The 26,257-nt window shown below is 42.0% G+C and overlaps 1 protein-coding gene across 1 annotated transcript in view; it reads right to left on the bottom strand.

Moving 5' to 3' along the window:
* Nucleotides 1-26,257, bottom strand: part of SPIDR (scaffold protein involved in DNA repair) — a 481,060-nt gene that overhangs the window by 18,776 nt on the left and 436,027 nt on the right. The window contains exons 12-16 of the mRNA XM_019428877.2: nt 14,850-14,937; nt 13,289-13,432; nt 13,139-13,198; nt 5,141-5,327; nt 4,283-4,435 (exon numbers count right to left, since the gene is read on the bottom strand). Coding sequence (XP_019284422.2) covers nt 4,283-4,435; nt 5,141-5,327; nt 13,139-13,198; nt 13,289-13,432; nt 14,850-14,937 — 632 coding nt within the window. The remainder of the gene's footprint in view (nt 1-4,282; nt 4,436-5,140; nt 5,328-13,138; nt 13,199-13,288; nt 13,433-14,849; nt 14,938-26,257) is intronic.

Genomic DNA, 26,257 nt, shown 5'->3' with positions numbered 1-26,257 from the left:
TGAACATAAAGGAAGGGAAACAAAAATAATATAAAAACAGGGAGGGGGACAAAAGAGAAGAGACTCATAAATATGGAGAACAAACTGAGGGTTACTGGAGGGGTTGTGGGAGGGGGGATGGGCTAAATGGGGAAGGGGCACTAAGGAATCTACTCCTGAAATCAGTGTTGCGCTATATGCTAACTAACTTGTATGTAAATTAAACAAACAAACAAAACCCAAACAAACAAGGAAACAGAAGTACAGTATACTATTTTCCTATTCGGTGAAAAATATTTATATAATCATAACACTAAAAATACCATTTATTGATTTTCACCTTTGAAAATCTAAAAAAAAAATCAATCTGTAGACAGTGTTCAAGGCTTAATTATGGTTATAGAAGAGAATATCACCAATCTTTATACTATAAAGTACAGAAACAACTGTAAGAAGGTGGCAAGGAAGAGTGGAGTAAAAGAAGCACAAAAGAGCTAATATTTTTTCTTGCAAAGTATGGAATAAAGAGAAACTATCTTTACCAGAAAGAATGACAAATAAACAAAACCCCTACAGCTGGTTGACTAAGTAGATGCTTTCCCCTTAAGATCAGGAACAGAGCAAGGAAACCCCCGGCCCCACGTCTGCTCACTTCTATACTGAGGTTCTAGCTGAAACGGTGCTACAGGCGGTAGCAATTCTTATGGTCTTACAATAACAGGGTCCTGAACAGCTTAAGCAGTGTGGGTGCATGGTGGTTCCCCTCAAATGTGGGGCAGAGAACACCGCTCCCGCACCCTTCTCTCTCCTCTGGGCCCCTGACCAATCCTGGGCTCTGAGAGAGGTGAGGGGTGGGAGAACAGGAGCAACCTCTGGAGAGAATGAAGGTGCAAGGGGGGCCTCTGGAGGTGGAGGAGATGTGCAAGCGGTAGCACGCTGTGGGCACAGTGACGAGGACAAATGCACAACGCATCTATCTGCTCCGGGGCATACATCTGCAGCGTGCACGGTCCTCACAGCCTGTGTGCCCAGGGGCCCAGCGCAGCCAGCGCTCAGATGCCCCAACAGTCCAGTCAGCCTCTGCAGACTCCCAGCCCTTCCTTACCGGCATGCTTCCAAACGGCCTGCCAGCAACCAACCCTGGCTCTGTACCACAGTCTACCTACAGCGCTCACAGAATTGCTTCATTTAAGACAACTGGTCACACAGCCTCCGTGGCTGGCATGACTGGGAATAGCAGAATGAGACAGAAACAGCTCCATCCCAAGAGGTCCCTGACTCCTCCAGCACAGAAAGCTTTTACAACTGCCCTTGGCATCTCCGTGGGTTTTCTATATGGCCTTCATCTGTCTGGAAGGCCTTCCCCAACTCTGCCTGACAAATCCCGACGGTCCCAAGGCCACCCACCCACTGCCTCATGGGCTTTTGCTGTCATCCAGCCCTCCTTGTCAGGGGCAGTCATCCTTCTCCACCAGTCGGTGAGCACTCCAAGCCCCCAAAGCCTCATGTGCATTATCTCGTTTAACCCTCAACAATGCTTTAAGGTGGATTCTATTAGCCCTGTGTTAGGTGACAAAATGGAAGAGTCTGCTTTCTTCAGGACCACCAGGCTATACTGCTCTCATTTCTCACTTTGAATCACAACTTTAGTTACGTTTTGGCCTTAACACTAAAAGAAAATGCACAGAAGAGAAGATCCAAATCACCTGAACACAATGAATAAGTGCTCAACCTCACAAGCAGGCAGGAGAATGTGAATTAGAGCAACAATGGGATCAGAGATTTTGCTGTTTATAAAAATTATAAAAAGACTCAGGAATCTTATGATGGGCAAGGCTGGTGGGAACAGGTCCTCTTAGAAGGCCTTTTGGAAATATGAATTTCTGTATATTTTTTGGAAATTAACTTAATATCTTTTAATATTAAAAATACACAAGCCAATTGTGTGGCCACTTTGGAAAACACTTTTGCATTTCTTCAAAAAGGCTAAGTACAGGGTTTCCCATATGACCCAGCAATTCCATTCCTAGATACATACCCAAAATTCGAAAACAGGGGTTCAAACAAAAAACTCGTCCATAAATATCCATAGCGGCACTACTTACAGTAACCAGAAAGTGGAAATGACCCAATGTCCATCAACTGATGAATGGAAAAAACAAGATGTGGTGCCTCCATACAATGAAACATTCAGTCATAAAAAGAAATAAAGCGCTGACCCCATAGTACATCATGGATAACTTTGAAAACGTTATGCCAAATGAAAGAAACCAATCATGAAAGACCATACAACGTATGACTTTGTGTATGTGAAATATCCAGAAAAAGCAAACCTATAAAGACGGAAAGTAGATCAGTGTTTTCCTAAGACCAGGGGAAGTGGCTGGGGTGGGAGAGGATAATGGCACTGACAATGGGCATTTTTGGAATGATGACAGTGCCTTTTTTTTTTTTTTTTTTTTTAAATAATCTATACACCCAACGTGGGTCTCAAACTTACAACCTGGAGATCAGGAGTTACATGCTCTACCGACTGAGCCAGCCAGGTGCCCCAACAATGTTTTAAATTAGATTGTAGTGACAGTTGCATATCTGTGAACATACTAAAACATTTTAAATGAATGAACTGTAGTGATGTAAGTTATACCTCAGTAAAGTTGTTTAAAAAATACACGAACCCTAAGACCCTGAAATCTTCCTGCAAAGAAATCAGTAGGGATTGATGTAAAGCGTGTTTATTTCAGCCTTGTTTATAATTGCAAAAACAGGGGAACATGTTTGATGTCCATCAGTGGAGAGACAGTTTATTCATAGAAGGGAATATTATGCAACAATTAATATCTTGAGTTAGATCTTTATCTACCCATCTGGATGGACATCCCTGCTAGAGTCCTAAGTGAGGAAAGCAAGCGCCAGGATAATGTGTTTTTTTTTTTTTTTATTTATTTTTGGGACAGAGAGAGACAGAGCATGAACGGGGGAGGGGCAGAGAGAGAGGGAGACACAGAATCGGAAACAGGCTCCAGGCTCCGAGCCATCAGCCCAGAGCCTGACGCGGGGCTCGAACTCACGGACCGCGAGATCGTGACCTGGCTGAAGTCGGACGCTTAACCGACTGCGCCACCCAGGCGCCCCAAGGATAATGTGTTTTACAAAGTCGTGCAGTCGCACACACTCCCTCCGAAGGGGGCAAACGCATGTGCTCCTGTGTGTACAGAGTGCAGCATGGCAGGTGCACAGTAGGAAATAATTTCTCTTTCTCTTTATTCATCTTTCACTAGTTCCACTGGACAGGCGCTACTTTTTTCACTAAAAAATTTAAAAAGTTAAAAAGGAGAATATTAATGCTATGCTGAGCCCCAGACTCACATATCCAATCAGCTACTGAAATGTCTTTTCAGATGGATCAAAACGTCTAAACTCGTCAAGACATAGCTAAAATTGTGCTCTCAAAGCCGGCCTCTTCTGCCATGTCCGATTCCCTTCAACAGCTCTACTATCACCTTGCAGCCTAAACCGGGATCTCAGACGTCATCAGGTATGTTCCCAGCCTTCATCTGTGCCTTGCTTCCTCTGTACTGAATTCACTACCCAACCTGTCAGTTTCCCCCAACTAAACCCTCTTCCATGTTTACCTCACCTCTTCCCTTATCTCATGCCTTGGGACTGCTGCTTGCCCTCCCACTGGCTATCACCCAAGGCCCTGGCCCCTCCACTCTGCTCTGCAGAGACAAACACTGGATCACCCTCCTGTCAATGACAGAGCACACTCCTGCCAGGGCCACCCACTCGGGCAGTGGTTGGCCTCTCAGCCTAGTCTCCAGCCATTCCCTCCATCCAGATGCCTTTCCGGCCCCCTTCCAAACTCTGGTGCTCCCTGACACTGCCCTGTCAGCAGCCTTTACATGTCCTGGTTTTTTCCCTTCAGACCTTCTTCCTGCGTCTACTCCTTCACCTACTTAGCTACTTCCTGCTTCAGATTGCAGCACAAAGCTCCTGTCCTTGGGGCAGCTACAGTGACCTCCCTAACAGCGTGAGGTCCCGGCAATCAGTACTTGGAGCGCTCTGAACGCTGCAGTTCCAAGTCTGATCGTGTGCATAGCTGACTGATGTCTTTCTATAGAGACTGTGAGTCGAAGAGGAAGAACCTCTTCTGATTTTGTTCCTTATACATCCAAAGTCTGGAACATGTGAGACAACAATAAGTACTTGCTTAATGAATGAGGAAACGAATATGAAGTATGATATTGAACAAAATGTAAATACCATTTCCATTTCCACCGGGATTGACTTGACTACCCACCTTGAACGCTGCAAACGGAGTTGACCTGAGTGACAGAATCCAGTTCATTGAGCTTCACAGGGCTGGTCAGTTCACAGGAGGGAGCGCTGGAGGCCATACCCACAAGGGGCTTTTGAAGCAAAAGGACGCTTCGTTCAACACAAACGATCTGACCTGCCGACAGAGACACTTCGGATTATGGAAGCACTGAAGAGAAAGTGAGTTTTCCTCCCAGTGAGGACAGTGTCCTTTGCCAGCCTCCCACAGGCTGTGTGGGCAGAGGGCACAGTTTTGCGGCCCCTCCCTTGTGTCCCACGACACGTGCACTGTGCAGAAAGGAAGTCCTAAAGCCACCAGTGTGCTAAGCTGGAGAAGCACACAAATACTAGATTCGGATTCAATTTGGAAAGGTGAATTTTGTGGTATGCAAAATTACACCTCAATCAAATAAAAAATATGTAGTTTAGGCAGGATTCTAATTTGATTCCTGGAAAAAAAGAGCTGATTGATCTAAGCATGTATTTATAATGTTCCATGCATTTGTTCGTTTTCAAAAGTGATGTTTCAGGCAATGGCTTCAGGTGGCTTTTGCACCTGGAAAGTGTGCCACCAAGAGACCATCTTTGAGTGACCGACGGCATCTTTCACAGGAGGTGTCAGCACTGCCAGCGTTCTAGTTCTGTCCAGGCGGCCATGACAGGGGTCATTTGAAGCCCCAGGCTGCTACCACGGGTCCCTTCCACTCCACACAGCACGTCCGCAGTTGGCTTCACGAAGGGACGCGGTTCCAAGTAAGTCAGAGGCACTGACAAGCCACAGTGCCATTCTGTGGCGTCTATCAGTGGCTGCTGGGGCAAAACTGGGAAGAAGAAAGCATACCCTGGGCTCGGAGAGTGTCCCTGAAGAGGAAGCTGTGAGGGGCAGCCTCGGCGAGCGCTTCCACGACTTCCTGGCTCAGCACACATGAGGGGGCCACACAGACTGGTACGGTTTTGGGGAGGCCAGAGTTATTCTCATCCTGCATCTGCAGGCTGACATCAGTCACCATCAGCCAAATCTCCCTTTGCTGCAGAAGAAGCAAATCATTTAGTTACAATTCAAAGACACAGTCAAGTCTATTAACTTTAATAGCTATTCTAACGTCCAAGACTTAAAAGAAAATTAATGTTTTTAATTTATTTTTTGAGAGAGAGAGCATAAGCAAGGGAGGGACAGAGAGAGAGGGGACAGAGGATCCCAAGTGAGCCGACAGGCTGACAGCAGTGAGTCCGATGTGGGGCTCGGACTCACGAACTGTGAGGTTATGACCTGAGCCGAATTTGAACGCTAAACCGACAGAGCCACCCAGGCGCCCCTAATATCCAAACTTTTAAAAGCAATAATGTTAGATGATTATTACAACACTATTTTAGATATCATTCCCACAAATGTTTTCAAATATGCAATAGAGTCTGCGTGTCTTGGTCACTAGCAAACAATCCAACCTGATTGACACGGCTGAGCCCGGGGAACCCCAACCCTGTACTTGTTTAAAGGGCTCCTTTGCTGGGATTCAGTCTGCCCTTCCTTGGCACTAATGTATTGTCCTTGACCTACTCAGGGAGATTTCACTGCTCTTTTTGTCCAGATCTCATGTTCCCATACCCAGAATGTGAATTACCACACTGTCTTATATTTAGTCCATACACATTCTTCTCTCCTGTTAGACGTAGGTTTCCTAGGGATCAGAGATTGTTATAAACTGAATGTTCACATCCACTCCCACATCCTCAATTCATAAGTTGAATTCCTGACCTCCAGTGTGATTGTAATGGTAGGTGCGGTATTCAGGAGGTAATTAGGTCATGAGGGTGTCACCTTGATGGTGGAATCAGGGTCCTTGTAACACATGAGGCAGTTTGTCTCCCCTCCTGCCTTCCACACTGCGAGGATGCAAAGACATATCCTTTTATAAGTCAACAGGAGGGGCCTCACTGAGAACCTGACCATGTTGGCAATTTGAACTCAGACCTGTGAGAAATGAACTGCTGCTGTTTAATCCATAGCAGCCCAAACTAAGACAGGAATATTTATTACTGCCCTCAGACTTTGCATAGGGCCGTGGTATAAAGCAGGTATAAAATAACTGTTGTATCTGCAACAATTTTTCTTTTTCTTTTTTATTCTTTCAAGTATATAATAGAATCTACGTGTCTTGGTCACTAGCAAACAATTGGACCTGATAATAATTTTCTTTTTTTTTAAGTTCATTTATTTTTCAGAGAGAGAGAGAGAGAGCCAGAGGACAGAGAGAGAAGGGGAGAGAGAGAATCCCAAGCAGGCTCTGCGCTGTCAGCACAGAGCCCAATATGGGGCTCCAACTCACCAGCTGTGAGATTGTGACCTGAGCCGAAATCAAGACTCAGACACCTGAGTCACCCAGGCACCCCTATAATTTTCTTTCATCTGCAAAAGTTGTAATGTCTTTTAAAGTTCATTATAGTGGTATTCTGCCCTTTACCCTTGGTCAGAGTTTAGGATTTAGTAGATCCAATGAGGCTAAGGATTTGCCTGGGAAGACCCTTGTAGTCAGTAGGGCTGGACCATGACAACCTGGCTGGCTTGAGGTTCAGTTGGTGTTGCTTGCGTGGATTGATGGCATGGTCAGTTTGAGGATTCCATTTGGCTGGTTGACAGGAATGGGCAGAGAAAGTGACTTGCATGGTAGGAGCTGTGGGTTTGGGTCAAGGGGGAGCTCACATGGTTGAAATGCTGATTACACATAGGAAATTAGAGTAAATTATATGGAGGAAAATGAGAGCCAGGTTTCTCACTATTGGATAAGGGAGTTATAAATATGGAAATGGGGAAAACCTAAAGTCAATTCTGTGGTAATGATCTACAGTTGGAGATATTGGTGTAAAATTAAGATTTCAGATATAGATGGAGAGATGGAAAGAAATACAGATTTATGTGTATGTGTGCATGGGTTTACACACGTAATACTTCCTTGTTCTGTTCACTGAGAGGGTCTGAAGGCAATAACATGCCAGTGGCAATGAGCCCATCTAGTTACCAGACCTTTGTTTAAATGCTGTTTTCCATTAAAATCAACCAGGGCTCCTTGAAGAGATGGCTGTTTCCAGAGCAGAGAAAGCACAAGGTGAGTCTGAAACGTCTCATTGTGTCAGACAGCAAGGAAGTACTTAAAAGGATATAGGAACATGCCCAAAGGGCACATGAGCCAGCCTGAATCTGGTAAATTTGAACATCCAAATAAACAACAGTAAGATTATAACTCATTGAATAAAAACTGAATTCACTGGTCCATACTGATATAAGTAAGTGAATACATAATTAAATCAAGGAAATAAAAAGCTCCTAAGTATAGCTGAATGCAACTAATAAATATAGAAGGTAAGCTAGAGCTAGAAAACTACCATTAGGTCACTATCAGAGTAATAATTCAGGCCAAGAATCATATGGATATTAAAATGAGTGAGTAAAAGTTTGATGAAAATAGGATATTTACATAGTCTCAATGTATCTTCTTACATACAAATATCTTCCCACCCATGTCCCACCCAAATATCTTCCTTTATATGGATCAGATAGTTATTAACTTTAGAGTGGAGAAAACTAGAAAACACCATATTTTTTTTTCAAAAGTTTTTCTTTAAATTCCAGTTAGTTAACATACAGTGTATGTTATTAGTTTCAGGTGTAGAATTTAGTGGTTCATCACTTCTATATAACACCCAGTGATCATCAAAGTGCCCTCCTTAACACCCATCACCCATTAAGCCCATTCCCTGTCCACCTCCCCTCTAGCAACCCTATTTGTTCTCTATAGTTAAGAGTCTGTTTTCTGGTTTGCCTCTCTCTTTTTTTCCCCCTTTGCTCATTTGTTTTGTTTCTTAAGTTTCATATATGAGTGAAATCATATGGTCTTTGTCTTTCTCTGCCTTATTTCACTTAGCACAATACTCACTAGCTCCATCCATGTCATTGCAAATAGGAAGATTTCTTTTTCACAACTGAGTAATATTATATATATCAATCACCTCTTTTTTATCCATTCATTAGTCAGTGGATATTGGGCTATTTTCATAATTTGGCTATTGTTGATAATGCTGCTATAAACATCGGGGTGCATGTGCCCCTTCAAATCTGTATTTTTGTATCCTTTGGATAAATACCTAGTAGTGCAATTGCTGGATTGTAGGGTAGTTCTACTTTTAACTTTTTGAGGAGCCTCCACACTGTTCTCCAGAGTTCACCAGTTTGCACGCCCACCAACAGTGCAAAAGGGTTCCCCTTTCTCCACATCCTTGCCAACACCTGTTGTTTCCTGTGTTGTTACTCTTAGCCATTTTGATAGGTGTGAGGTGGTATCTCATTGTAATCCTGATTTGTACTTCCCTGATGGTGAGTGATTTTGAGCATCTTAGATAACACCATTGTAATCAACTGGTAAAATATTATAGCACTGGGACAAATCAGCTGTGTGCTTTCTGATACGAAGACAGTATTTTTATGTGGTATTCCTGACAAAAATGCATAGCTTGAATCTAGTCATGAGCTAACATGAGGCAAATCCAAAGGGGCAGATATTCTAAGTAACTGATCTCTATTCTTCAAAAATGTTAAGGTCCTAAAAAATAAGCAAAGATGCAGAAACGTTCTATTTGAAGAGGAAAGAAACATGACAGCTAAGTGCAATGCAAGATCCTGTATTGGACCATGGAATTATAAATGATTTTAGGGGAACAACTAGCAAAATCACATTTTAAAAAATGGTAGATATCTCAGGAAGGGCAAAGATTTCTATAAGATTATCTATAGTTGGGAGTTCTGACAGCATTCAAAGATTTTAGATACTCTTTGTAAATACCCTGGATTTGGCTTACTGTCTCTTTTTTAATTTCTTGATGAGCCAAAATGGTCTAACTTCCTTTGAAATTAACTATCAATTTATTGTTACCATTGGGGTTATGAATAAAATCAGTAACAAATAATATCCTCTGTAAAAAGACACAAATAACCAACTAATTGAAAGCTGTACTACCATTATTATTGCTAAAATTTTATTAAAAATGGATCTCTTCTGGGGCGCCTGGGTGGCTCAGACAGTTAAGTGTTCGACTCCTGATCTCAGTCAAGTCTTGATCTCATGGTTGTGAGTTCAAGCCCCGTGTTGGGTTCCACGCTGGGTGTGAAGCCTACTTAAGAACAACAACAACAAAAAAAGATCTCTTCCACACAAAAATGCCCCATTAATTTCTGACAAAGTTGCAAAAGCAATTCAATGGAGGAAGGACAACCTATCAACAAATAATGCTGGAACACTGGACATCTCTAGGCAAAAAAAAATGAACTTTGACCTAAACTACACACTTTATTAAAAAACCAACTCAAAAATGCAGCATACTCAAATGTAAAATTATAAATCTTCTGGAAAAGAACACAAAGCATAAATTTGGGGGGCACCTGGGTAGCTCAGTCAGTTGCGCATCTGACTCTTGATTTGGGCTCAGGTCATGATCTCACAGTTCGTGAGATCCAGACCCATCCTGGGCTCTGTGCTGACAGTGAGAAGCCTGCTTGGGATTCTTTTTGTCTCTCTGCCTCTGCCCCTCCCCCATTCACGTGTGTGTGTTTGTGTGTGTGTGCGCGTGCTGAGCGCGTGCTGTCTCTTAAAAATAAGTAAACATTTAAAAAAAAAAAGATAAACTTTGGGACCTAAGACTAGGCAAAGAGACTTGACTTGTCTTAGACTTAATGACAAAGGCATGATCCATAAGAGGGAAAGTTAATACATTTGACCACATAAAACTGAAAAACTCTGCCCTGCAAAACTCCTGTTGAAAGGATGAAAACACAGATTATAGACCCTGAGAAATATTGGCAAATCACACATCTGACAAAGGCTTTGTATAGAGATTATATAAAGAACTTAAAAAATTCAGCAGTTATATTCGGAATTTAAGAAACAAAACAGATGAACATATGAAAAGGAGGGACGGGAAGAGAAGAAAGGGAAACATACCACAAGAGACTCTTAACGAGAGAACAAACTGAGGATTGATGGAGGGACATGGGTGGGAGATGGGCTACTTGGGTAATGGGCATTAAGGACTGCACTTACGATGAGCACTGGGTATTATATGTAAGTGATGAATCACTGAATTCTACTTCTGAAACCAATATTGCAGTGTATGTTATCTAACCAAAATATAAAAAATAAAAATATAAATATGAAAGAAAATGCCATATTGAAAAAATAAATAAAAATTCAGCAGTAAACAAATAATCCAAACAGAAAATAGGCAAAAGACATGTATAGACATTTCATCAAAGAAGTTATACAGATGGCAAAAAAACACATGAAGAGATGTTCAACATTATTAGTTCTCTGGATGACTCTCTAGAGAATTTTATTAATTGGGGGAAAAATAATCCCGACCAAATAGCTCCCAAAGGAGCTGTTACAGGTTGAATTGTGTCCCTCCAAAAAGATCGGTTGAAGTCCTAACTCTAGTATGTCAGAATGTGATCTAATTTGAAACTAAAGTCTTTATAAATGTAACCAAGTTAAGAGGAGATCATTTCAGCAGGCCCTCATCCAATATGACTGGTGTCCCTAAAAGAAAAGGAAATTTGGATTCTGATAGGCACAGAGGGAAGGCCACGTGAAGACACAGATGGCCATGTGCCTGGGGTGATGCGTGTATGCGCCAAGGATTGCCAGCAAACACCAGAAGCTGGAAGAGGCAAGGAAATTTTCCCTGAAGCCGTCACAGAGAGCATGGCCCTGCTGATACCTTCCTTGATTTCAGACTTTTGGCCTCCAGAAGTGTGACATGATACATTTCCGTTGTTTTCAGAGATCCAGCTTTTGGTACTTTGTGCAGCTGGCCTAGGAGACATCACTGATACACATTGCGTGGTCTCATTTGTGTAACTATCATGAAATGACCTAATTATGAAGATGACCCCAGATTAGTGGCTGATGTCACTTTCTTGGTTAGGGTGTTAAATGGTGGCTACTCTGGGTATGAGAAGTTAGTACAGGGCAGGCTACATGGGAGGACACTGTTTCTTTGCAGCCTACATGAATCTATAATTACTATTAATCTAAAAGGTTAGAATAATTTTATTCAAAATACAAGTCAAGGGGGCACCTGGCTGGCTAAGTTGGGTAGAGCACGCAACTCTTGATCTCAGGGTTGTAAGTTTGAGCCTAAGTTAGGGGTAGAGATTACTTAAAGATAAAATCATTAAAAAAAAAGGTAAATATCTCTTTCACCTGCATGACTTGGCCATTTGTATAATGGAGATACAATAGAATCTTCTTTAAAAACTCAGGTTCTTGCAGCGACTCCTAGTGCCCTTCTTAAAGTCAACCAGCACTGTAACGTACAGGTGACTCGCTGGACCACACTGTGGCCCCAGGACCTAGCTTATTTCAATTCCTCCCTGAGGAAGTTGGTTTCTGGTGATTCTCTGCCCCACAAGAGCAGAACACAGTAGGTACAGAGAATTATAACGCATCGAGGAATCTGTTCCTTTGGGTTCCAAGCCCCTGTCACCTAAGTACTACCAATCCTTCGGTACATACTCCCACTGAAACCCACGCTTGCTGGCAGGCTGCACCTGTGCTAATGGAAGCCTATTTCTTGGCAGAAAACTCAGGACAGGAGGGTATCAGTGTTCTCAATTGGCCAGAAGGCAAGGCTCCTTCATGCAGTGAGGCAGACGACCTGTAGTTTGTCTCTCTCTGTCCACTGGGGCTAGCAGTGAGACTTAGCTATGGTATATCGGACACCTGCTCTTTTTACTTCCCACCTCTGCTGTCAGCTGGGGCTGTGGGCAGGTGAGCCTCTACGGGCACCAACGTGTGCTATATTGCCCCCGAGGACAGCAGTCTATCTGCAGAGTAAATGGCAGCCGCACAGAGAACCACTGCCTATGACACAGTCATACGACCTGGAATGTGTGTGAGAATAATAGGCAATGTGCCAGGTGCCAAGCATGTCTTAACATACTAAGTGTCCTGCAGACGGTGGGTGGGGGAATTTGCAGTCAGCCTTCGGTTTGCTTCAGGGTTGGGAGGTAAGAGGCACCTCAGGTACTTGGATATCACCCTCAGTGAGGGCCTGTCGCCCTGCCTGTTGAGCCAAATACTGGGTGGCTCATAGGAAGCACTGTGAATGACTGATGTCAGTCACTCTCTTATTCCTCAGGAGGGGTATCAATTCACTGTCAAATGATTACGAAGTGAACGGAGAAAAGGAAAACGAGGATTGAACAGTGGGATGGTCTGTATTCCTCCGGTGACAGATGTGCATGGATGTTCCTCTCTGAGTTAAGGTCCAGCAGAGGTTTTTTTTTCTGGCAGAACTTACGTCAGGTGTTCCGCTTACCAAAAACATCTCTTTCCCTTTTCTGCTCCTAGCTGATTTGTTAAGTGGCAAGGCGGCAAATGAGCATCTCCCCAGGACTGCCAAAGCCTCCCAGGGGCCACAGGGCTTCCTTCACCTGTCGCTAACTCAGAGCTCTTGGACAGTTCTGGCAGGGGCCGAGCTCAGTCCTGAGAGTCCTCCTTTTACCCCCTTCCTACGACCTGCCTGTGTGCCAGAAAGGAATGCACAGTGCGGGGCTGAGAACTTCTCAGGCGGGCTATGCCTAGGCTGTTTCACACCCAGGACATACCACACTGGCTGGCAGGCTGCACCTGCACAAGAAATGGATATACTGCTGCCTAGGCTAGGAGCACGCATAACTGGATTTTAAAAACGCTTTTCCATTTTAGCACTCCATTAATTTCTATGAGAGGTTATCCTTTAGTAAACTTTTTAACACCTTATCAGAAAGAGAGAGAGAGGGGTCGATTACCTGTGATCTTTGATAAATCACTCTGGCATAGAAACTGCAACGTGTACTGTGGTCATCGCTCTGGAAAGGCGTTGAAAATGATTAGAACGTGACACAAAACACACATACAGTAAAAGTAGTTAAAGACCCTATTAGAAACACAGACGATACCTGAAGAATTTCTCTTAAGCAGCGGGTAACTGGAGGTTGGTAAAGCTTAGAAATGCGGTCTTCTTCTATGACATCAATCTGTCCCACACTTGGATGAGCAGAGAGGATGTAACAGAAGCTAGGAGGAGGCACACGAGTTTCTACCTGTTTAAAATGAAGGCAAAGGCAAACATAAGTGTGCTGGTAAATATTCAAATATACTATTAAAATCTACTCTTTAATATATAGGTATCTATTCACAGATGCATTCTATCTCCCTGGAAGGTTATATAAGAAACTGGTATGTTGTTTATCTCTGGGAACAAACATAAGAACTTTTACACTTTTTGAATTTACTACGGATTCAAGATTTCATTAAAAACAAAAATTCTTCAGGAGTACCTGGGTGGCTCAGGTGGTTAAGTATCCAACTCTAGATTTTGGCTCAGGTCACGATCTCATGGTTTGTGAGTTCGAGCCCTGGATCAGGTTCCACGCTGGTAATGTGGAGCCTGCTTGGGATTCTCTCTCTCCCCCTCTCTGCCCCTCCCGAGCTCTCTCTCTAAGTAAATAAATAAACTTAAAAAAATTAAATAACAAAAACAAAAACAAACCATTCTTCAGAGTATATCTGAAAACACCATTTAGAAACCTCTTCCTCTTTGAGCGCCTGGGTGGCTCAGTCTGTTAAGTGTCTGACTTCAGCTCAGGTCATGATCTCGAGCCCTGCATCGGGCTCCGTACTGACAGCTCAGAGCCTGGAGCCTGCTTCACATTCTGTGTTCCCCCACCCCTCTCTGCCCCTGCCCCACTTATGCTCTCTCTCTCTCTCTCTCTCTCTCTCTCTCAAAAAATGAATACACATTAAAAATAAATAAAAAAATAAGTACACTTCTTCCCTTTTAAAAAAAATGGGTATTGTTGACAACTGTTTACTGGTCTAGCACAGTACAGAGTTATAGTCTTAGCAGTCTGCTAGGAACTCAGCTACCACACAAACAAGACAGCCCCCAGTTTTCAGCTTTCAGAGCTATGGCCCAAAGCAGCCGCTGGCCAGTCTGGTGGATATATTTGAGGATGGTGAAGAAGGGACACATTTTAATCAGTCAGTTTTACTACCTGTGAGCAACTACCATAAACAATTTGATGCAGTAGAAGGGAAATCCCTGGCTAAACGGGTAGTTGTACCAATACCATGGGTTTTATTTACCACATTATATGAGTTTGTGCTCTAATTGGTAACTGAATGTTGGTTCTAACAGTATCTGGGAGGCAGAGGGGAAAACACCCTGTGTCTTACTTAGTACGAGGCTAAGACCCTAATTGTTACAATGGCATGCAGTGGTTGTGGTTTTAAGACATCGTCATAAATTAACCTCAAGAAGAATGGAGTGTGGCATAGCAAAGAAAGCAGCTAGAGGCTGGACTTTAGACTGAGGTGAACTAGTCTGAATCTCTGTCCTCCTGGCTGATAGTTACTGGACCTCGGCTTCTCGGGGATGTGAACTGTGGGTGGGGCCTGACTCAGCACCTGGCATGGTGCAGATGTCAGTCAGGGGAAGCCCCTCAGATGCTGGCTTACCTCTTCATGGGCTTGGCCACGGCCAGGTGCTTTCAGAGGCATGGCTGGAGGCCACATGGTGTCAATCAAGCTGAAAAGCCCTGCTGTCCTGGAAAAAAAAAAGATGCTGTTGATGGTATTCGTCACTTCAGTGCCCGTTCATGATCTGGGCATGTGCAGTTTTGCTTAACAGGTACTATCCCTAATGCCAAGGAGACACCATTCAGGATGTGTGCTGATTCGGATGGGGAAGACACTGTCACACAAACAGGCCTTTGAAATCGCGCAAGAACAGGAAGGAGTTTGTCCATTACATTGTGATACAGCTCCCCAATCAAGTATTGTACAGCCATTGAAGTGGTTACATAGAAGTGTTTAAGAAAATGGGAAAATGTTTCTGATACCTTGCTAATGGAAAAGCAGGCAACAAACTATAATGTCTTTCTCTATGTATGTATCTATGCACATACCTACATGTAATAAGCCAAAAGAAACGGATACTGAAAGATATACAAATGATTTTAGTGGTTATCTGAGTGCAGCTTAGAAGTAACACTTTCTTCCTTTGGCTTTTATGTGTTTCCTATCTTTTTCCAAAATAGGTATGTATTACTCATAAGAAGAAAAATTATCAATAAGCTATCTAAAGTAAAAAAGATAGCCAGACGTACAAGGACACATATTATATGATTCCACTCATGAGGTTCCTAGAGCAATCAAACTTGTACAAACAGAAAGTGGAATGATGGTTGCTAAGGGCTGAGGGGGTGGGAAACAGGCGGTTAGTGTTGAATGGTCATGGAGTTTTAGTTTGGGAAGATGGAAACATTCTAGAGCTGGAGGGGTGTGATGGATGTTGAACAGTGTGAATGGTTAAGGTGGAAAATTTATGTTATTTACATTTTATCACACTAAAAAACTCCCCCGTTTTAGTTGGTATACACGCACGCGTGCACATACACACACATCTCACAAAGCCTTCTTAGATTTTGCTCTCTCAACAAGATAGAATGCATGTGTGAGTAAATATCTATATATTCTTATTTCTTTCAATGTTTAACAGCAAGTTTTAGGTGCTTAGGATCTAGCAGCTAACAAAACTGAACAACTCAGAACCTGAAGATGAGGGTCTTAGCTTGCACTAGACAACACAAGCACCTCCCCACCCCCTTTGGGTTCCTCAAATCAATTTCAATAGAATCGTAGGGCGTAGCCTGTGACAAACACCAAGCTCAATAGCATTCCTGTGAATTTTTAGGTTTTGGGTCAAAATCAAGCAAACAAATAAGCAAAATGTGGGTAACACATGGTAAAAAGGGATTGCCTGGTGAAAATTTACTCTCTCCCTCTCTTGATTAATTCTGAGAAGTACCCTGTTGCAGCTCTCTGTGTGAGTGACGGACAGGGCTGGGGGACCCAGGGCTACCTAAGGTCAGGAAAAGCTGTCAGGGAAGGTGCAAAGGTAAGCTCATTTGACCTCTCACTGCCCTTCCCCAAGACTAAGGAATGGGGTGGGCCCATGATGTCTCTCCCGGGGGTGGGTGGGGTGGCAGGAAGGACATGGGACACGGACTTGCCTCTTGCTCTCTGTCTGCCACGTGCCCAGTACTTCCTGCTCCTGGCTTGGCTCCTTTTTTTTCCTGGAGCATGCCACCTGACTCATGTTCCTCTGCCGTCCTCTCACTGTTTGATGTGAGCTCCCCAGTGGGTGGGCATCAATTTGTCCTGGTTGCAGAGAAGTGCCAGCCCAGACAAAGTGGTCAAGAGACTTGGTGGATGAGGAACTGACACCCAGCTATCACAAACACCTACATACTTCACTGCAGAAATCAGACCTAACACATTTGATATGCTCATTTCCTATTTGCAGTCTGGTGAAATGCAAGGTTGGCGGGCAAACAGTAATTTTCTACACCAATAAATATGTCCATTTCTCACCTTAGACCTGACTACATTTCAAAGGCAAAGCTAAGACTTTGCTCAAGCCCCTCGTTTACGACGGAGTGGGTACAGCATGGGCCTTGCAACAAGACCTGTCTCTTGTTCTAGTTCTGCATTTTATATACTGTGAAACCTTAAGAAAATTTGCTTAATTCCTGCACCTTCCGTCTCCTCTTCTGTAAAGTTGGGAGAGATCAGTACACACCTGTTGTGTTACTGCAAGGGGTGAAAAACACACGAGTACAGCATCTACTAGGGTGTCTATGCTCAGAATAAGTACTCAACATGTTGGGCATCTGATGCTCTTGTAATTATTCATATTGCTAATTGTTTAGGCTATTAGCTTCTTTTTTTTTAAAGTTTATTTATTTATTTTTTGAGGGGGGTAGGGGCGAGAGAGAGACAGAGAGAGAGAGAGAGAGAGAGAGAGAGAGAGTATTCCAAGCAGGCTCCACACTGAACCCTACGTAGGGCTGGATCTCACGACCCCAAGATCTTGAGCCGAGATCAAGAGTCAGGCACTTAACCGACTAGGCCATCCAAGCGCCCTTAGGCTATTAACTTCTATGCTGTTTTCTGTTCAAAAATTTCCCAGTTGAAGACAAGATTTTAACCCCAGAGTGACCTTCTTTGTGAAGGAACAGAGTCAAATTAAAGGTATGATGAAAAGATGATTCTTTATACAGAACAGGAAAATAACACTTTCCAGAGAGTGACCAAGTGTTTATTGATTTTCCTAAATTTTTAGAGTTTCTGTTGTGTGGAGTCCATAAATTCCAAGAAGACAGGGTTCTATGGTGGGTTAGGGTTGTCGCATGCAGCCTACCTGTGGCTTAGCCAGACACACTGGAGTGGGAGACTCTGGAAAACCTGGTGTAAAAGATACATGTAAGATCTGGACAAATGGAAGTTTCTTCAATTTATAACCATGAAGTCCTTTTTGGAAGCAGTGTTCCCTTGGAATTTTCTTTGACAAGTGCTATACTATGAATATAGCCTTAGAAAAGTTCTATTTGAATTTAATGATGCTTACTTATTTAGAGGATGCTAGTGGCTAATTTTATTTTTTATTTTATTTTTTTTATTTTTTATTTTTTTCAACATTTTTTATTTATTTTTGGGACAGAGAGAGACAGAGCATGAACGGGGGAGGGGCAGAGAGAGAGGGAGACACAGAATCGGAAACAGGCTCCAGGCTCCGAGCCATCAGCCCAGAGCCTGACGCGGGGCTCGAACTCACGGACCGCGAGATCGTGACCTGGCTGAAGTCGGACGCTTAACCGACTGCGCCACCCAGGCGCCCCGCTAGTGGCTAATTTTAAAAGTTTGGACCGGTTACACATTTATACTTTAATGCATTAAATAAAAAACAGTCTTATAAAAAATCAGCTTCTCTACTGTTTTGAAAAATAGATATGATTCAGATGGCTCTGTGAACTAGAGCTTTCGTCTCAGGCAGCACGCACATCCCTCGAAATGACTCCAGCCTCTAATTGGACAGACTTTGTGCTGAAGCTAACTTTTGGCACAGTTACAGTGTATTGTTCTTCTCACTTCAGTCCTTCCCATTCATTTTTGTATCAGGTTTCACTTTGTTGCATAGGAAATTCATTCTTTCTAAAAAGCCATCCCTTTAAAATATGTTTAAAACAACAAACAAATTATCTGATGGGTAGATGCCACCAAAAGTTTATATTTTCATTTTTTTTTTAAGTTTGTAAAATATATGTTTAATTAAAATAGAGGGGGAAAAGGACATACAGAAAAAGTCATCCAGTTTATGGTAAAAAAATATGAAAAAAAATCTGAAAACATCATTTTGCCAGAATAAATTTCTTAGGATATATCTTGATTTATAGATTGCATAAAGTGAATTTGCAGAAAAATTTGGGTCACATCTCAGAAAACTAGAAAGCTTCCATAGCTATATTTTATTTATAGCAACAGGGTAATATTTAAATGGGAAGACATCAAGATATACACACATATTAAAATTATATTTACCAAAATGCACACTTACAATGGTTAAAATTGTATTTTGTTATATATATACATGCATATATATATATATATGTATGTATACTCATTTTTCATAAAAAAGTTATATTTACCATGAAAATGAGTACCCAGTATTTTGGCTGAGGATTGTTGACAGCTCATGGAAAGAGTTATACTCCCTTCTATGTGAGATGTGATATAATATGAGCATCCCAAATTCTTTACAGCAGAACACAATTTTTATTTTATTTTTCAATTTAGTTTTTAAACTGTTTGTTGGTTTATTTATTTATTTATTTATTTATTTATTTAGCGTGTGCACACTGCGTGCTTGTGGGTGGGAGAGGGGCAGAGAGAGAAAGAGAGAGAGAATCCCAAGCAGGCTGCATGCTGTCAGTGCAGAGCCCAACTCGGGGCTTTATCCCATGAACCTGATCATGACCTGAGCTGAAATCAAGAGTCAGACGCTTAACCAACTGAGCCTCCCGAGTGCCCTTAAATCTAATTTTTAAAATTGAGATATGTCACATACCAAAAAATTCATCCTTTTAAAGTGTACAGTGCATGGTTTTTAGTGTATTCATAGGCTTGTGGAACTTTCACCACTGTCTACTTCCAGAATGTTTCCTCATGCCAATACCATCCCAGATACACCCTGTGCTGTGCCCATCAGCAGTCACTCTTGCTACAGATCTCCTTGCTGTTTTTATGGACATTGTATATAAATGGAATAATATTAAATGTGGTCTTTTTTGTCTGGCTTCTTTTACTCAGCATCATGTTTTTAAGGTTTATCTATGTTATAGCATGTGTCAGTACTATATTCCTTTTTTGGCTGAATAATCCATGGTATGGATAAATGACATTTTATTATCCATTCATCAGTTCATGGACATTTGGGTTGTTTCTACTTCTCAGCTGTTAATGAAAACTGTTGCTATGAACACCCATGTACAAGTTTCTGTGTGGACACATGTTTTCAATTCTCTTACGCAGATAACCTAGGAGTAATTTGCTGGGTCATATGGTAATTCTGTGTTTAACTTTTTGAGGAATTACCTAACTGTGGTGCATAGTGCTGGCACTGCACCATTTTACATCCCAACAATGTGTGGGGTTATAAATCCAATTTTGTTTGTAAGTTATTACACATATTTAAAAAAATTTGGAAACATGAAATTTTATATCTGGAATGATTTATAAAAGAACACTTGGTTTTTTTATCCTATATTCACTTTTATGCTTTTCGGATGCTTTGAAATTTTAACAGAACATATACAACACTTTTATAATCTATTTTGAAAACCAAAAAGCTGGGGCTCTGTTAAAACAGTGGTAACCATGGCACAAGAACAGACACTCAGATCAATGGGACAGAATAGAGAGCCCAGAAATGGACCCACAAACGTATGGCCAACTAATCTTTGACAAAGCAGGAAAGAATATCCAATGGAATAAAGACAGTCTCTTCAGCAAGCGGTGCTGGGAAAACTGGACAGCGACATGCAGAAGAATGAACCTGGACCACTTTCTTACACCAGACACAAAAATAAACTCAAAATGGACGAAACACCTCAATGTAAGACAGGAAGCCATCAAAATCCTCAAGGACAAAAGTAGGCAAAAACCTCTTTGATCTTGCCCGCAGCAACTTCTTACTCAGCATGTCTCCGGAGGAAAGGGAAACAAAAGCAAAAATGAACTACTGAGACCTCATCAAAATAAAAAGCTTCTACACAGCAAAGGAAACAATCAGCAAAACTAAAAGGCAACTGACAGAATGGGAGAAGATATTTGCAAATGACATACCAGATAAAGGGTTAGTATCCAAAAATCTATAAAGAACTTATCAAACTCAACACCCAAAAAACAAATAATCCAGTGAAGAAATGGGCGAAAGACCTGAATAGACACTTCCCCAAGGAAGACATCCAGATGGCCAACAGACACATGAGAAAATGCTCAACATCACTCATCATCAGGGAAATACAAGTCAAAGCCACAATGAGATACCACCTTACACCTGTCAGTATGGCTCACATTAACAACTCAGGCAACAACAGATGTTGGCAAGGAGGATGCGGAGAAAGAGGATCTCTTTTGCATCGTTGGTGGGAATGCAAGCTGGTGCAGTCACTCTGGAAAACCGTATGGAGATTCCTCAAAAAACTAAAAATAGAACTACCCTATGACCCAGCAATTGCACTACTAGGCATTTATCCACGGGATACAGGTGTGCTGTTTTGAAGGGACACATGCACCCCCATGTTTAGAACAGCACTATCAACAATAGCCAAAGTATGGAAAGAGCCCAAATATCCATTGATGGATGAATGGATAAAGAAGATGTGGTACGTATGTATAATGGAATATTCCTCAGCAATCAAAGAATGAAATCTTGCCATTTGCAACTATGTTGCAATGGATGGAACTGGAGGGTATTATGCTAAGTGAAATTAGTCAGAGAAAGACAAAAATCATATGACTTCACTGATATGAGAACTTTAAGAGACAAAACAGATGAGCATAAGGGAAGAGAAACCAAAATAATATAATAACAGGGAGGGGGACAAAACATAAGAGACCCATAAATATGGAGAACAATCAGGGTTGCTGGAGGGGTTGTGGGAGGGGGGATGGGCTAAATGGGGAAGGGGCATTAAGGAATCTCCTCCTGAAATCATTGTTTCACTATATGCTAACTAATTTGAATGTAAATTTAAAAAAATAAAAAGTAAAGTTAAAAAACAAAACAAAACAAAACAACAAAACAGTGGTAACCAATGGAGAGAAGTATCTTAAAGTGAAGAGCACATCGTCTTTAGTTTCACACAGGTCTGGTCTGAGCCTAGCTGTGATCCACCCAGCCACGGGACTGTGGACATGTTTCCATACATTCTGTATGGAATGTATCCTTTGTGCCTGACTGTGGCATAAATGGTAACTGCTATTGCTACTATTGGGTGTTTTTAGGTACATTCAAATAAAGTCCCCCAAAAGTAATATAATTTAATTCACCATTACTTAGTACTATTTGAAACTATTTAATCAGTAATTCATTTGATTTTTTAAAAAACCTTATTTTGAACTAATTATAGACTCATAGAAAGTAGCAAAGATAGTACAGAGATCCTGTGTAGCCTTCACCCACTTTCTTATAAATAGTCTAGGTGTGTTAAGTACTAGCATAGAATAAACTAATGATACAACTATTCATAACTGCAAAGTATACTCTTTTCCTTTAAAAAAATTTTTTTTTCAAGTTTTATTTTTCATATTTGTGAGAGAGACAGAGACAGAGCATGGGTGGGGGGTGGAAAGGGCAGAGAGATGGAGACAGAATCTGAAGCAGGATCCAGGCTCTGAGCTGTTAGCACAGAGCCCGACACAGGGCTCGAACTCACCAACTGTGAGATCATGACCTGAGCTGAAGTTGGACGCTTAACTGAGGCACCCAGGCGCCCCCAAGGTATATACTCTTTTCGAAGATACTTACTCCTATGACCAACAGCATAAGCAGGATGTGGGACATGAGATTTACTTTAAAATGGTTTTCAACTCTTCCACTCTCTCTAAAGCAAGCGCCACCCCTAACTGGGACTGGTTACAGTATAAAAGGTGCCTTCTTAGAGTACTTAGGAAAAAGTTCTTGGAGTGACCCCTTAGGAGAGATACAATAGAATGAAGAGTATCACACTTTTTAAATCTAATTAAGGTCCCAGAGATTGACTGGAACTTAGGATTGCAATAGAGGTGAAGGTTGTTCAGAAGGGAATACTGCCCCATCATGCCTTGGGGTACACATCCCCAACCCCACCAATGCTGCTGGAGATGGGATTTGCTTTGATGGAGTGCTGGAGGCAGAATGGGGTATAGAGAGGACACCTTTCATACATAATGTGGGCAAGTCCTGAAATCTCTCTTGGACTCACTTTCCTCCCTTCTAGGATTTGGTGGTTCTCCAATTTATAATGCTAGCATTCCTTGCTGGCATGTGTCTCTGCTTGAGAAGGAAATGTGATTCCAAAATCTCCAGTGTTAGGTAAAGGTGAAGTTTGCAGTGGCTGATAGAGGAGTGGGAACAAGATATATGTCCTTTCTATGAAAGTGCCACAGTATGGAGCAGCTAGAAATAGCCGACCATCTATGCTAAATGCCTTCTGCAGAATGATCTATAAGCCTGGCTGACTGAAGACTTCTTCTCATGCTGCAAAGGGCTTTGGGTGTTGGTTAAGAAGCAAAGTCACTTATTTCTCAGAATGAAAAAAAAAAATCATTTTCTTGCCTATAGTTTGTTATTTGGGGAATATTCTAGAAACTGTTAAAATCTAAGTAGAAGTACACAAAGGAGTTTCTAGGGGGAGGGGACCAACTTGAGGGCATCTCCAGAAAAAAGTCTCATAAATTTGGCATAAGAATCTGAAATGGTGTCCACACTCGGATGTCTCTCCTGGGGTTAGTAAGAGCCAACGTACCCCATCCTTGTGCAAGAACGGTGCATGGAATTGAGTAAGCTATGCATGCTCAGAGAACACCAGTGGGTACATCCACTTAGAGGACTTGTGGCTGAGAAAGGCAGCTCTCCGTGCTCTGGGTCATGTGATGCGCTAAAGAGTCCTGGGGTTAGTCCTGTAGCAGCAACAGCAGGCCCTCTGCCTGGGTCTGAAAAGGAGGCTGCGAGAGTAAGGAGGGTGGCTGGGGACGATATCAGAAAGGAATGTCAGAAACATGTACAACTGGAACTGGCATTCCAGCCTCAATGCCATTTGAAACAATGCTAAATTTACATATTTCCACACAAATTTTATAGATGTTTTGCTGCAGCAAATGATTGACTTCCTCTGGTTTCATTATATCCAATCTTCTTTATTTTGACTAGTAGATAATTAACGCTATCTGGAAAACCAACCACTCGAAGCAAGGGAAACGAAGACGTTCATGGCCTCCAGTCCACTGGAAGAAGGCAAAGGGGGCAGGTTTTCCCCTCTGCATACCAGATTGTTAACTGATACTACCTGCCTGCTTGGCCTGTTTTCTCAGTTATTTTCCCCATCTTATATAGTCTCATCTACATACTACTCCCAAGTGTTCCCTGAGTCATCTAAGACTGCCTGAACCACTTTCTTTTGGCTGCGGATAGAGTGGAATTTGCTCCAGGAGATTTAAACTACAATGGTGATATCAACTATAATAGGAAGGCAACGTGTAAGGAAGCAACCTGGTCCACTGAGTTAGTTCATACTTAAGGGTTTTTTGTTTTGTTTTGTTTTTTTTAAATCAAGCATATATTTTGGGTATAAAATGTTCCTGAAATTTGCCATTGGAAATGGCAATTTTTTCCATTCCTACTATTGGTTGGTAATTTCTCCATACCTACTATTATAGTAGTACTCAAACTCTGCAACACAGATTATCTGAAAAATGGAATACTTCAGACCCATGTTTCTCAAAGAGGGGCTTGAGGATACCCTTTCAGGTGGCCCACATGGCCAGAACTATTTTCTAAGACCTTATTTTCCTTTCTCATGTGTGCAAAATGGAGTTTTCCAGAGGCCACAGGATGCATGATGCTACAACAGTTTGAATGCAGAGCAGAAATGATATTCCATTGTTTTCCATTAGTCCAGACATTAAAGAGATCAGCAAAACATAAAACAATACTACTCTTCTCACTAAAGTGGTTTTGTTTTAGAAAACATTTTTCATAAAAATACTATTTATGTTATTATTTAATGGGCTTATTATTGGGATTTTTAGGTGAAGTAATCAATATTTAAGTTTTCTCCATTTTAATTTCAAATACAGTAAATTTTAATCAATATAACCCACACTAAAAGAAAATCTCCTTGGGGTCTCATTAATTTTGAAGAGTATAACGGGCTCCTGAGACCAAGAAGTTGCAACTGTTCTTTAAACCTCAGTGTTGCTCAAGATTGAGTCCACTACCTTCCTGGCATGTCTTTGTCTCCCTGTGTGCTGGACGATGGCTGCCCACCATGAGAAGACACAGGCCACACATGTTCCACCTCATAGCACTGGCTCTATGTGCCTGACAATAGGCTTCAGGCATTTCTGGTCAGTTGTATGTTTACATACAATTTCAATGCAGCCTAAGATATAATTTCTTCCTTTTTCCTGAATCCTTATTAATAGTGCTCAACTTATACAGGAATATTATTTTCAGTTATAAAGATAACTTTCTACTCTTTATAAAATTAGATCAATGCATCTGGTTACTTGCAAATAATATAACAATTCTTATCACTTTATACTTTCTTGTGGCCCAACACCCAACAAGAATATAGTAGTTCTAGGGGCGCAAGGGTGGCTCATTCGGTTAAGCGTCCGACTTCAGCTCAGGTCATGATCACATTGTCTGTGAGTTTGAGTCCTGCATCAGGCTCTGTGCTGACAGCTCAGAGCCTGGAGCCTGCTTTGGATTCTGTGTCTCCCTCTCTCTCTGCCTCTTACCCACTCGTGCTTGGTCTCTCTCTCTCAAAAATAAAATAAAAAAATAAAGAATACAGTAGTTCTAGAAGCAGGCCAATTGGCAGTGTTGAGCCAGACCTATGGAGATCCTGAGGAAGATGTCTTCCTGGGGGGTGGGTGCACACCGGCTCCCCCAAGGGAGGAGGCCCTGCACTCCACGCCGTGAACATCTTGTCCGTGCCAAAGAGAACAGCAAAGGTGAAGCAGCCTTAACGTGACTACTCCTGCAGGGACCATTGTTAACGTCTGTGCAAGAACACAGGTATGAGAATGGGTAGGGGAATATCACTTGTAGGTGTTCAAAACCACTCTAGAAATCCTAGAAAGGCAACAAATCCTCTTTTTTAAAAAAAATTTTTTGAACAGTTATTCATTCTTCAGAGACAGAGAGACAGGGCATGAGTGGGGAAGAGGCAGAGTGAGAGAGTGAGACACGGAATTCGAAGCAGGGTTCTGGATTCGAGCTGTCAGCACAGAGCCTGATGTGGAGCCCGAAACACGAACCTTGAGATCATGACCCGAGCCGAGGTCGGACACTCCAACAACTGAGCCACCCAGGTGCCACCAAATCCTCTTTTCTTAGAAAGGTATTCCCTCTCGGAAATCCAGATATAAGCATAATAGTAACAGCTACTAATAATTACTTGGTAATTTTACTATGGGCCAAGGACTGTTTTAATCTGTAAACATATTTACATATATTAAGTTTCACTTACAACCTTCTTTGTACAGATAAACATCACAGCAAATTAGGGGCACAAATTAGGGTGACTCAGCTGGTTGAGTCTGACTCTTGGTTTCGGCTCAGGTCATGATCTCACATTAAGTGGGTTCAGGTCCCACGTCGGACTCTGTGCTGACAGTGTGAGCCTGGTTGGGATTCTCTCTCTCCCCGTCTATCTGCCCCTCCCCTGCTCGTGCTATCTCTCTCCCTCTCTCCCTCTCTCTCTCAACAGAAATAAACATGAAAAAAGAAGGCTTAAAAAATCATAGCAAATTAA

Source organism: Panthera pardus, unplaced genomic scaffold, assembly GCF_024362965.1.
Source record: "Panthera pardus isolate Hobbes unplaced genomic scaffold, ASM2436296v1 HiC_scaffold_7, whole genome shotgun sequence".
NCBI classification, from domain to species: Eukaryota; Metazoa; Chordata; class Mammalia; order Carnivora; family Felidae; genus Panthera; species Panthera pardus.
Note: the sequence above shows the minus strand (reverse complement) of the source record. Positions and strands in the feature narration are given on the sequence as shown.